We start from the raw sequence: 12,327 nt of genomic DNA, 5'->3' as shown, positions 1-12,327 counted from the left end.
AAAAGACACAAAATGACTTACAAAGACATGAAAAGAATTAAAAAATGGACAAAATAGCCCAAGACTCCATAGAGTTAAGTTGTTAACCCATTTCTTGTTCCCTGAAAAAGGCCTACTTGTATAGTTCTGAAATGTACATTATTTTTCAGTTTTGGTTAAGCTTACCTTTTTTATTTACCTCTGGCAGTTCACCACTTACCTCTGTACCCTTTCAAGCTGTTCATTTGACTTGAACTGCTTGAATTTCAATAAAAAACTGGAAAAATTGGGGTGTTCTAAAACTTTTGACCGGTAGTGTAGTTTTAGGGAATTGGTCCCCTTGCCTTCTTATTTTGTGTATGATTTCACATGCAAGCTTTGTGGTGTTAGTTTCTATTACTGTATGTGTTGCAAACATTATCTCACTTATCAGACTTACCAACAAGTAGTACATGCCATTGGGAAAGTGATGGATTGATTTTCAAACTATTGTTAATTTAGTAAAATGGTTATGTAACTTGACTCTGATCTTGCTAGCTTGTAGAAGAGCTTGTCTAACTGTGATCTGAACTATGTAACTCTGTGTGACAGTATTGGTCAAGATCCTTACTTACCAATTCCCAAAGTACCGAAAAATGTTTTTATTTTTATTTTTTATTGTGCACACAGGAAAAAAAACAACAAGTAAATAAGATGGAAACTTGTGCAAATAAGATATCTTATGTGAACAAGAAGATATTTTTTGTCAACAGTATAACATGCATTTACAAAAAAGATAAATTGTGCAAACTAAACCTGCACAAATACACCAATGTCTTATTTTCACAAGATAACTTGTGGATATTAATGTGTGATTAAAAAAAGATATCATTCGGGAGTCAAGTACTTACTAGACTTCCAGCTACATCTTATGGTCTTCATCAGCAGATGCAGATCTAGGCTCAGTTGATGTGGAGTTGCAAGTTAGACAAAGTTTTTTTCTCTTATTTGTGAAACTATTTTTCACTAACTCACAAGAATGAACATTCACCCTTGTATGTAATGTGTGCAGTGTTGGTGAAATCTGTCTCTTGACATGTCTTTACAATGCCTGTACTTTTTAAAATGAGCCTTCTATTTACAGATGTAATACAGTATCATTTGTGGATGGAGGTGATGGTTTTGTCTGGACACGCAGTGATGGTCAGCAGCACCTTATTTTAGTTGTGTTTGGACATTATGTCCTAATATTATTATGTTAAAAAACAGTAGAAGCTCAGAGAGTTTCTGTCCCCCATGTACTGCTACAGGTTTAACCCATAAGAACCTATGGTGACACCCGTGTAACAAACACTTTAAATCTTCTAGAACAGGGGTGTCAAACTCAAATATACAATGGGCCAAAATTTTAAACTTGGACAAAGTTGCGGGCCAACATTGATATTTATTAAAAACATTGACCTAAACAAGTTAAAATGAAATGGAACAAGCATAGCTTGATATAAATTAATATTGCAAACATGTAAAATCGAATATCAAATAAAACAAACAAACACACCAATGGCATTCATTTCTTAAATAAAATTCAAATAAAAATCGTATGTCCCTTTATTTTATATGCGGCCTTCTTTAAATTTAAATTTTACAGTAATCTTTTTCCACAGGCTAAAAATAAATGTAAGAATAAAATAACAATAATAAACCAAATGACTAATAATAATATCCTTCAATGAATGTGCAACCATTCAAGCCTTGGACTAGCAAGAACAAGTACATAAAGACAACTTTAATTGTTGCTCAGTTTGCTAGACACTGATCTACTGTGTTCAAGCCAAAACACGAGCAGAGCATTCTGGGATTTGTAGTATTATTTGCGCTGTATAATACCGGCGGGCCAGCTCTGGTTGTCATTTGGTATTTCCTCGCGGGCCAAATATAATTATACTGCGGGCCAAATTTGGCCCACGGGCCAGAGTTTGACACCTCTGTTCTAGAATCTCCCATATTCAGCTTTATGCTTCACCATAACTCATTAAATCCCTAAGCGACGTATACTCAACACCCTGGTGTGGTGGTCATGTGACTGTGACAAGAAGTGACTTTTCCAAAATGTGGCTGTGACTGGAAACAGAAATGTGAAAAAGTAGCTAATTTCAAAAAGCTTATTTTTTGTGACGAGGCTAAGTTTAAACCCATTTAACAATTCTAATCCGTTAATAGGGTGTCCTGTATTGCATTTAACTTGTTCTGACCATATTTCCTGAACAAATGAGTCACATTTTTTATATATGTTATGGAGATGCAAACAAAAAGGCAAATAGCTATTTGTTTTTATTTATTATTGATTTATTCTTATTTTGTTACTTAAAAACACATATGACAAATAATGTATTGTTAAACAGCACTATTAATGTCACAGTTTTTATATATGTTGTGGAGATGCAAACAAAAAGGCAATTTTGTGTCTCTGTAAGCAGAAAATTGGTCTATTTTTTTTATTTTAGATAAGAAATATCATAAACATAAATAACAAACACCCAATGTGTCGTATATGTCACATTACAGATCTTTGACATTTAACATATTATTATTCAAATCGAAATCAAAATTACTTTATTCATCCCTGAGGGTAAATTCAGTTAGTCTGGTAGAATCTCTGTTAGAATGAGACAGCCTGATGGCTGTAGGAGAGGAGGATCTTTTGTATCTCTTCATCCTGCAACAGAGATACCTCTCTCTCTGTTGCAGGACTGCTGTTTTTTTGGTCCATAAAGGTTTTGTGTAGCGGATGATCCGGGTATTTCAGGATGACCTCCAACATCTTGACAGGTCATCTCTCCACCACCTCCTCCAGTGTGTCCAACCTGGCTCCAAGGATGTGTTAGTGTGACATAAAAACCTGCTCAACTAAGGTGAATTATGGGATGTGTGATAAGATATGAGGGGCTGTAATGGCCATAATTCATTTTTCTCTCTCACATACACCAAAAGTTTGGACACACACCTTCTCATTCAATGCGTTTTCTTTATTTTCATGACTATTTACATTGTAGATTCTCACCGAAGGCATCAAAACTATGAATGAACACATATGGAATTATGTACTTGACAAAAAAGTGTGAAATAACTGAAAACATGTCTTGTATTTTAGATTCCTCAAAGTAACCACCCTTTGCTTACTAGAACATAAGACATGTTTTCAGTTATTTCACACTTTTTTGTTAAGTACATAATTCCACATGTGTTCATTAATAGTTTTGATGAATCTACAATGTCAATAGTCATGAAAATAAAGGAAAAGCATTGAATGAGAAGGTGTGTCCAAACTTTTGGCCTGTACTGTACACAAAAAAACCCTCTCACATTCACGATTTTACCTCTCACATTCACAAAAAGTACCGATTTTTTTGAGAATGTGGGTGGTATTTTCTGTAATAGTGAGGGGGAAGAATGAATTATGGCCTATATGGCCCCTCATAGTAAGACTTGACTTGCAGACTCCAACACATTGTATTCATTTGGAACCAATGCATCACTGCATAAATCTTAAATGGGTCCCTAAACTGAGGCTCTCATTCAGGAGCATTGCATACAGTGTTCAGACAGCACATGCACACTTCACTTAGCATGGTTACTCTTTACTTACAATATCCTTTATAGTAACTTAATAGCATTATTGTCGGTGTTGGCCAGCTTTTTCAAAATTGACAACAAATAGAAAACAAAAAGAAAAAGCCAACCTGGACAGAAGATAAATGTTGTTCTCCTCAATGAAAATGGAAAGTGCCAGCACATAATTCAAAGTAAATGTAACCCAGCCAAAACAAATGTGTACTGAAGAAATGTTACTCCATAAGGCAAAGATCCTAAAAGTGGAGGTGGCAATCAAGGTAATTACAGTTAAGGAAATAAGGAAAACAAGAATTGAAAAAACCTTTTCGTTAACTGAAATAAAAATAAAAAGTTAAAAAAAAAACAATGACTAACTGAAACTGTATTGTGTGGTTACAAAACTAACTAAAATCATCATGAAAATGTCCTTAGTTTTCATCTTTGTCAACTTTTTTAATACGTACTATTTTTTGGTTGATATGAAATCTATTTAATCTTTATGCTTTTATGAGTTTGTAAACTTATTGCAGCCGAGATGGATAAGACAAAGGAAATAAAGGAAGATTTATTCGACTTTCTTCAATCTGGCACCCAACAAATACCTCATTGCAGAAAAACTAAAACTAATCAAAACTAAACTAAAACTTGGCATTTTCCAAAAAATTTAAAATAATTCAAATGAGCAAACTCACTTTTGAAACAAATTAAAACTAACTGAATTTGAAAACAAAAATTCACAACAAAATTAAAAAATAAAACTAATGAAAAATCCAAAGCTATTATAACCTTGGTGGCAAGCAGGTATCTACTTGCCACCAAGCCATCATGTTGTTGCCAAACTGAGAGGCACCACAGTGATCAGTAGCTGAGAGACCTCCTTAATTTGACATCATAGTTAGGACAGATAAGCTCCTATAAGTCGAGGGGGTCAGCTAATTGTACTTTTATTTACAAATGTTTTTTTCACCTTTTTCATGGTATCTAAGCAGCAGCAGTCACAGCTGACACTGATATTACTCTTTATCGTTCTGCCTCCCTTTTTTTAATAAAGACTTGGAGGTGAGATACATGTGGTATTCACATAGGGTATTCATCATCTGAAAGCTGGGAACCTGAAGATTAATTTGCAGCTCAGCAATGTGTGTGATGTTCTTATCATATATCTGTAAAATTAATTAAAAAGTGTATAAGGGTTTAGAATAATACAATATGAATATATATGTCCATTTACATGATCAGTGATGTCTCAACGGCTTGCCATAATATGTGTATGAGTTCATTCCAGTCCACACTACGCGGTAATGAGCCGCAAAGCTTTTTCCCAACCGCCATTAAACCGAGGTAGACGAAGAAGAAACGCAGCAGCAGACGAAGAAGAAGAACGCCTTTCGATATCTGTTGAGTGACGTCAGAGCGTGACGTTGGTGTACATGTTTCTTCCTGTGCTCTGCTAGGCTAGTTAGCATGTGCTGCCTTGAAGGTCCAGCTTAATTTACAAGTTACATTCTCGTCAAATTCACATTGTAGTATTCACATCTTCGGCAGCAACATGAGCACGCTATGGATGGGGAACGTGAGTTGTTTACATTTTTCCTACAGGAAAGCATTGAGTGTACTGCACTGTGTTAACATATGCTGCTCATGCCTCCGATGAATTGAATGTATTTAAAAACTCCTTCAAGAAACCATGACTTTAATATTACCATGCTTGTCGGACAACGCTGTGTATCGGGTAGTTAAAGACTAGTGTTTCGTTTTGTTTTCGGCACACCAATGCAACACGTAGCGGTCCATTCAGGTTTGTGATTGGATAACACTCTCGCCATAGGCTGCTATCACCAACACGAGGATCAACTCGTGATGAAGGGAATGTTTAAGGAAACTAATAAAAGCGTTAATTTGTTTATGATAAGAGGGGAATTTGTTTGTTTTTTTCTCCAACCACACCACATCAGATAACCTAGTGTAGAGTCGTCACATCTGGAACATATTAGCATGGAGACTGTTTATAACCAATTCAATATTTAATGTGTAAACTGTTTTTGCTTTAATTAGATGACCTGATATTTTTTTTGGATGTTGAAAAAATCTTAATCTAATCTTAAAAACAACTCCTAATACAACAATATTTTATTAATTGAATGAAATGAACCCGAACAACCATTTGTTTGTTGTCTCCTGGCCTCCCATACCAAACACAGAGCAGCCCAGAGCTAGATTGACTCAAATGGGTGCAAATACCGTTACTGAATAATTCTCAAACTCTTTTTTTTTTCACTTTGTTTTTGCCACTGCTTGTAGCTGGAGGCCTACATGGATGAGAAGTTTATCACCAGAGCCTTTTCCACCATGGGAGAGCAGGTGATTAATGTACGGATCATACGCAACAAGATGACAGGGTGAGAAGTAAATCCACAAGCAGTTTTCTATTTTGGAATGGTGCTATTCTGACGTTAAACAGTGTGTCATCACCCAGGGGTGCTCTGGGTTACTGTTTCGTGGAGATGACAGATGAAGCAACAGCTGAGAGATGTCTCCGCAAAATCAATGGAAAAGCCTTACCAGGAGCCAACCCGGTATGAAAATTGTACATGCAGTAGTCATGTTTTCATATCTGATCTCTATCGATGGAGACTCCTAAGAAATGGCATGGTGGACTTAAATGTTTCTTTCTTACAGCCCACAAGATTCAAGTTAAACCGAGCCACCTTTGGGAAACAAGACAGTGGGTAAGGCCAGGTGGAAAACCAGAAGATGAAAAATGACTTTTTAACATTAACCCTCTATGGTACACATTATGATGCCAGTTAGGAAAAAAGTCTGGAGTGTTTTTATGTCTTAAAATAGACTAAATAAACTGATAATCTGAAAAATAAAAAAAACGGGGGTGGGGTTTGTCACCAACATAGTCCCATAACGGTGCACAAGTGAAAAGGAGAGTTTTTAAATAAATTTTAACACAATTCATTTAATAAACATGTGTAATAGACTCTGTAGTTTCAACAGGGTACAATACAGACCATTTTAAATTAAAAAACATTATAAAAATAACTTTTTTAACCAGTTTTCTTGTTTTTTTGTTTCTTGTCCATTGAACCAACAACCCATTGAAATGTATTCCTTGAACAGTCTAAGTGTATGAAACAAAAATTATCAAAAATTACGGTTAACTCACCTATCAGTAGGAATATATTTTTTCCAAATGGAAAAGGGCCAGGAAATTACTTTTTGAGTGATTTTTTTTGTGGCGCAAAATGGCAAAGCTGGGTTTCAATATGGCCTCCTGAAGGTCATGTGACAAATTAAAACATTGTTAGTGGTTCCCTATACTCTTCCCCCTTTTTTAAGTATTGCATCACTCAAAAGATGCATTGTATACATTTCACAGGCCAAAAATGGGTATGTTGCCCGAGGGCAACACTGTACCATAGAGGGTTAAGTGTCCACTTATTGCCAAAACTATCATTGATTCCTCCTTCTATTGAAACATCATTGATGTCTTTGTGGCTTTGTGTTTTTCCCCTCTTGTTACAGTCAGATGTATTCTCTGTTTGTGGGAGATCTAACTCCTGAGGTGGACGATGGGATGCTTTATGAGTTCTTTTACAACCGCTACCCTTCCTGTCGTGGTGGAAAAGTGGTGCTGGATAGCATGGGCAACTCCAAGTAAGTATTAACATGTCATCATGCAATGTGGAGAACAATATATTGTTACCTAAATGTTCTTGGTCTGCAATGGTATTTTTTTCTATGTTCCTCAAAAAAATGAAGTGGGTTAGTTTCCAAGAGGAAGTCTCAAATTCCATGCTTCTCTTTACCTTCTTCACGTCACGCATTGTGGTAACTTAGCCTTTCTGCAGGTTATATCTGACTGAAGCAGTCTTTGGCCTGGAGTTTAGGCCGAAGTGCCCTTGACCAGTCAGTTGCACCGTTGTTGAACTAATAAGGGGATATTCTAAACTTAAGAGTCTGTGAGGCAAGATTTCATTTATAAGTACTGAATTATAACGTAACCTTCAAATTTTACTGTAATTTTTAAATTGTATCTTGGGTTGTTTCCATTCAAATTAAATCAAATCAAATCAACTTTATTTATAGAGCCCTTTAAAACAGCCACAGCTGATACAAAGTGCTGTACATGTCAGGACAGACCAACAATAAAAACCGAGAACAAGTAAAAACCACTAAAACAGAGCGAGTCTCATGCTGGGTAAAAACCAGAAAATGGACATACACTGTTAACAGAGTGTGTACGTACAGCAATTATCAACTTTAGTTTTCAACAAAAACTTAATTTAGACCCACAAAAAAAACTGAGATTCTGCATGAAAGAAAGTGCTGTAATGCCCTGGAGTCTTTATCTCTATCCATGAAAAGTTTACTCACTCTACGGTAATATGCACTTTGCAAGAGTTTCATAAACGCAGGATCTTCGTTCTGCTGTAGGTTTTAATTTTGGGTTTGCGAAGTTTGCTATACATTTTTGAGGACACTGTGAGGCTCTTGCATGCTTGACTGTACACAATCTTATGTTAACACTGCATTTAGTCAGTCATGTATTACTTGTAGGGCTGGGCGATATATCGATATAAAAGATATATCGATATATTTTTAAATGTGATATGGAATTAGACCATATCGATATAATATATATATATATATATATATATATATATATATATATACATATATCAACTTGTGACATGTCATATTTGACTTTGACTGAACATTTGCTCTCACTTTACGATAAAAATATCAGGATATATACATATCGATATTCAGCCTAAATATATCTGGTTTTGACTTTTGGTCCATATCGCCCAGCCCTAATTACTCGCACTCCTAATTGCTGTTCTTCAGACATTCAGATGTATAAGGCTGCATTCACATCAAATCACGGTTGTGTGTTGGTTGAATGGCCCATCTGTGTGATGTCGTGTTGTGAACGTTTCACAACACGATCAATTTGTTCATGTGGGTTCGACCATAAATGTTGTAATATTTTTGATTGAGTCCAAATTGTGGGTCATGAAGAGCCCCACGGCTTTGGTGTAATTCTATTTCACCTCACCACTTGGTTAAGTGGTTTCAGCCCGGCTGTATCCAAGTTAAGTTCAGCTGTAACGACCTGTTTCACCCTAACACCGCTCCTGTGTGTCGCTTTAGGGGCTGTGGCTTTGTTCAGTTCCCAGACGAACGGCTCCAAAAGCGAGCGTTAGAGGAGTGTCAGGGTGCTGTGGGACTGGGTGGGAAACCTCTGAGACTGAGCCTGGCTGCCAACAAGTGAGTTCTCCCTTAAAGTCTTGGCTCTTTCTCAGCATCTGATTTATTTGTAGCAGGAGCACAGGCCAAATTATTGGTGGAGTTCAACAGGGTCTCTCTTCCTCCCTATTGAGTTTAAGGAACAGGCAGCAACAGCAGTCAGAGCACAGATCGTGGCAGTCCAACTCGACATACAGACCAAACTATGACCAGTACAACCAGTACCAGCAGCAGGCCTACCCAGGGTATTACTCCCAATGGGGCTACGACCAGACGGGAGCAGGCTATGGCTACAGCTACCCACAGTACGACTACACACAGTATCCCCCACCACAGGTGAGCTCTCTCTGTCTCGGTCTCTCTGTCGTTCTACGCACGACACTTTGCTATGCTATTAATATTATTACTGTTATTATTATTATATATACTGTTGCTGCCATTACTATATACTATAATATACTACTATTATTATACCGGCCTTATTTATTTATTTATTATTATTATTATATATCAAATTATTTTACTTAAAAATTACTTTATTTATATTTTTCATTTTATTTTTATATTGTTATCTATTATTACATATTATATTATATACTGTACTATTATTATTATTAAATACCGTCTCGTCACTATAGCATTGTTGCCATCATATCACCAGTTTAATTATTACCATCATCTTGCCAACCATCCTACCAACTGATGTTCTTCTTTTTAACTTCTTAAGTGTCCTTGTCCTTGTTCTATTCTGTGTTTTTTTCTATCGTTGTTTTTATTCATGCTACCTCAGTATTTTATTCTATTGTATTTTATTGTACTTGAATACCGGACTGCTGTGACAACTGAATTTCCCTTCGGGGATGAATAAAGTCATCCATCCATCCATCCATCCATCCATCCATCCATCCATCCATCCATCCATCCATCCATCCATCCATCCATCCATCCATCCATCCATCCATCCATCCATCCATCCATCCATCCATCCATCCATCCATCCATCCATCCATCCATCCATCCATCCATCCATCCATCCATAGCCAGTTTTGACACGTGCTACTTGGTCACTGTTAACAGACATAAATCATTATAACATATTTTCTCTTTTTAGGAGAGTGAACCTGTTCAGGACGACGGACTTGAAGGTTTGTATTCAATTTTATTTACAGTAGTGCTGCTATTTTTTTTTTTTTTTTGAACACACCCCTTTCAACTAATTGCCCAATTAAACAGCCTTAAGAGCTGCATTTCACGAATGCTGGGTCTTGTTGGTTTTCTGAGAATCTACTGCACCTACTGGTACCTTGTTTGCTATGTAGCAATAAAAAATATACTAAAAACCTGGATTAACCTGGTTAGTCACATTGGACTGCTATTAACACTAGTGTATATAGCTCAGAATTACAAATTAGCCTCACAGGGCTCAACAGACTCTAAAGGGTATTGGGATTAGGGACTGCATATTCCTATTATTTTCATTATTGACTTTAGTATCAATAAAAAGTGATATTGGGACTGGTACACACGTGGCTTCTGTAACAACTTTTTATGGAGACCCCCTGAATCGGTTCAAATTTTTGAGTATTTAGATGATTTAAAACATTGTTCACTTAACGTTCAATCACTAAGCAGCACTTCTATGCAACGCTACATCCATTATTCATATACAGTCTATGCTAGCAACAGAAGGTTTACAGAATCGATGCACATGCTGCTTTTGCTTTTTTTGTGACAGTGAATACAATTTTGGATTTTACTTGAAACAGCAGATATATCACGCTCACCAAATACACCAGACTCCATTGAGAAAAAATGATTTTACTGTGTCATAAAACAGCACACCAGAAAGGCAACAGGAACAAAATAAAACTCACAAGAGGGAGAATAAAGATTTATTTTGATTAAACCAGAGTGGGTGATTGTCGGAGGAGTAAAACGATTAGCCACCACAGTTTTATGAGTTTTATTTTTGTCATTGCAGTCTGGTGTATTTGGGGAAAGCGATATAGGAACCGTTTTTAGGTGGTTATGAACTGAAAGTCTGCACTTTAAAAACTTCAACAAAGATGTAGAGGTGCATCTCAATACATTAGAATATCATGTAAAAGTCAATTTCCAGTAGTTCAAGTCAAATAGCTTTTCAGAGGCCAACATTTCCATATTAAACATACTTTTTAAAATTGGTATTTTGTAATATTCAAATTTTTTGGGACACTGAATTTTAGGTCTTCATGAAGTGTAAGCCATAATCAATCAACATAGTTAGGAAAAAAAAATGAATTAAGACATGAAATGTTTCATTCTGTGTGTAATGGATCTATATAACGTGTTATTTCCACTTTTTGAACTGAATTACTGACATAAATAAACTTTCTATGATCTTCTAATTTATTGAGATGCACCTGTAAATGTCACACAAAATTACTTCTATGTAGTTTTAAGCTGACATTTTAGTCATATTTATTTTAGTCAAAATTATAACACCTTGGCCATTTTCTAGCTTTTTAAAAAAAAAAAATTTTTAGCTCTTTTTATTTTGAAAGTTTTGCCTAATTTTTTATATTCAATGCTTTGCTTGCATTCATTTTGTGAATGGCATATTTTCTCTTGTTAATGTGTTTTATGTGCTATTGTAAGACTTCATTTTATAAGTTATTTTTTTCCATTTTGTGTCCCTGTGTTGCAGATCCCAGTCCAGAGCTGGATGTGATGGAGGCCAACAGGAAGTTCATGGAGCTGAGTGAGGAACTGTACGACGCTCTGATCGATTGTCACTGGCAGCCGGCAGACTTCACTACAGAACAGGACGACATGGCATCCAGCCTGCCAGAGCCAATTTACTGCTGAGACACAACTCATTGTTTTCTCTGGACTTTACCTCCCTGGAGGACTTTATTTACATTTAATAAAGGGCATAAGCCTCGGTAATGGACAAAACATGTAATGTAAAATGAAATCAAATCTTAGAAACTAAAATGACGTCACCATATGTTACAAAAAGAAAATATCAGACATTTAGTGACACCTTGATTGTGTCAGTGTCAGACATTACAAAATCTGTGTAATATACTGTCATATGTGATTATAGCATCTTTTAAGCTATTCTGGTGACAAATGTTTTTGTTTTTGCTAGAAAAATTAAATGGCCAGTGGTGAAAATCAGAGAAGTTGTGGTGCTTCCATATCTCTTTTGGCACCGGGATGTATCAGAATATTTTGCACAACTTGAGCAGTGGTTATACCATAAGTCATTTGCTAGTGAAAAATCTATTTGCCCCAGCATTGTGTTTCCAATGCCGTCTTCTCCAGAACAGGGTTTACACACATTTTCATGGCACAATTTCAAAACCTTTCCATGACTTTTCAAGGACCGATAAATGTTTTATACCATTCACAATGTATCATATAAATTTGAGGCACTGAAAGGCATATTTATATTTCTGTTTGATTATATAACTTCTGTGTGCCCAGTTAAACTAATTTGCCTTGTAAGTG

At 36.0% G+C, this 12,327-nt stretch overlaps 1 protein-coding gene across 4 annotated transcripts; it reads left to right on the top strand.

Annotated features, from left to right (window-relative positions):
* Positions 1-4,948: 4,948 nt before the first annotated feature.
* LOC131984941 (tRNA selenocysteine 1-associated protein 1-like) lies at positions 4,949-11,999 on the top strand. 4 transcript variants are annotated; one of them, XM_059349910.1, is made up of 9 exons: positions 4,949-5,143; positions 5,872-5,969; positions 6,047-6,146; positions 6,250-6,299; positions 7,105-7,236; positions 8,737-8,853; positions 8,973-9,168; positions 9,944-9,977; positions 11,519-11,999. In XM_059349910.1, the coding sequence occupies exons 1-9, from the start codon at positions 5,120-5,122 to the stop codon at positions 11,677-11,679; spliced, it is 912 nt and encodes a 303-aa protein (XP_059205893.1). In that variant the 5' UTR covers positions 4,949-5,119; the 3' UTR covers positions 11,680-11,999. The 4 variants fall into 4 exon arrangements, with proteins under 4 accessions (XP_059205893.1, XP_059205892.1, XP_059205890.1 ...); XM_059349909.1 differs by having other exon boundaries at positions 8,967-9,168; XM_059349907.1 differs by having other exon boundaries at positions 6,032-6,146.
* The last annotated feature ends 328 nt before the right edge of the window (positions 12,000-12,327 follow it).

Source organism: Centropristis striata, chromosome 14, assembly GCF_030273125.1.
Source record: "Centropristis striata isolate RG_2023a ecotype Rhode Island chromosome 14, C.striata_1.0, whole genome shotgun sequence".
In the NCBI taxonomy this organism is placed as follows: Eukaryota; Metazoa; Chordata; class Actinopteri; order Perciformes; family Serranidae; genus Centropristis; species Centropristis striata.
Note: the sequence above shows the minus strand (reverse complement) of the source record. Positions and strands in the feature narration are given on the sequence as shown.

What these genes read in the sequence shown, in the direction of transcription:
- LOC131984941 (XM_059349906.1), top strand. Translation starts at nt 5,120, where the DNA reads ATGAGCACGCTATGGATGGGGAAC. An exon ending in TTTGGGAAACAAGACAGTGG is followed by an intron (nt 6,300 to 7,104) that starts GTAAGGCCAGGT and finishes CTCTTGTTACAG; the next exon opens with TCAGATGTATTCTCTGTTTG. An exon ending in CACAGTATCCCCCACCACAG is followed by an intron (nt 9,169 to 9,943) that starts GTGAGCTCTCTC and finishes TTCTCTTTTTAG; the next exon opens with GAGAGTGAACCTGTTCAGGA.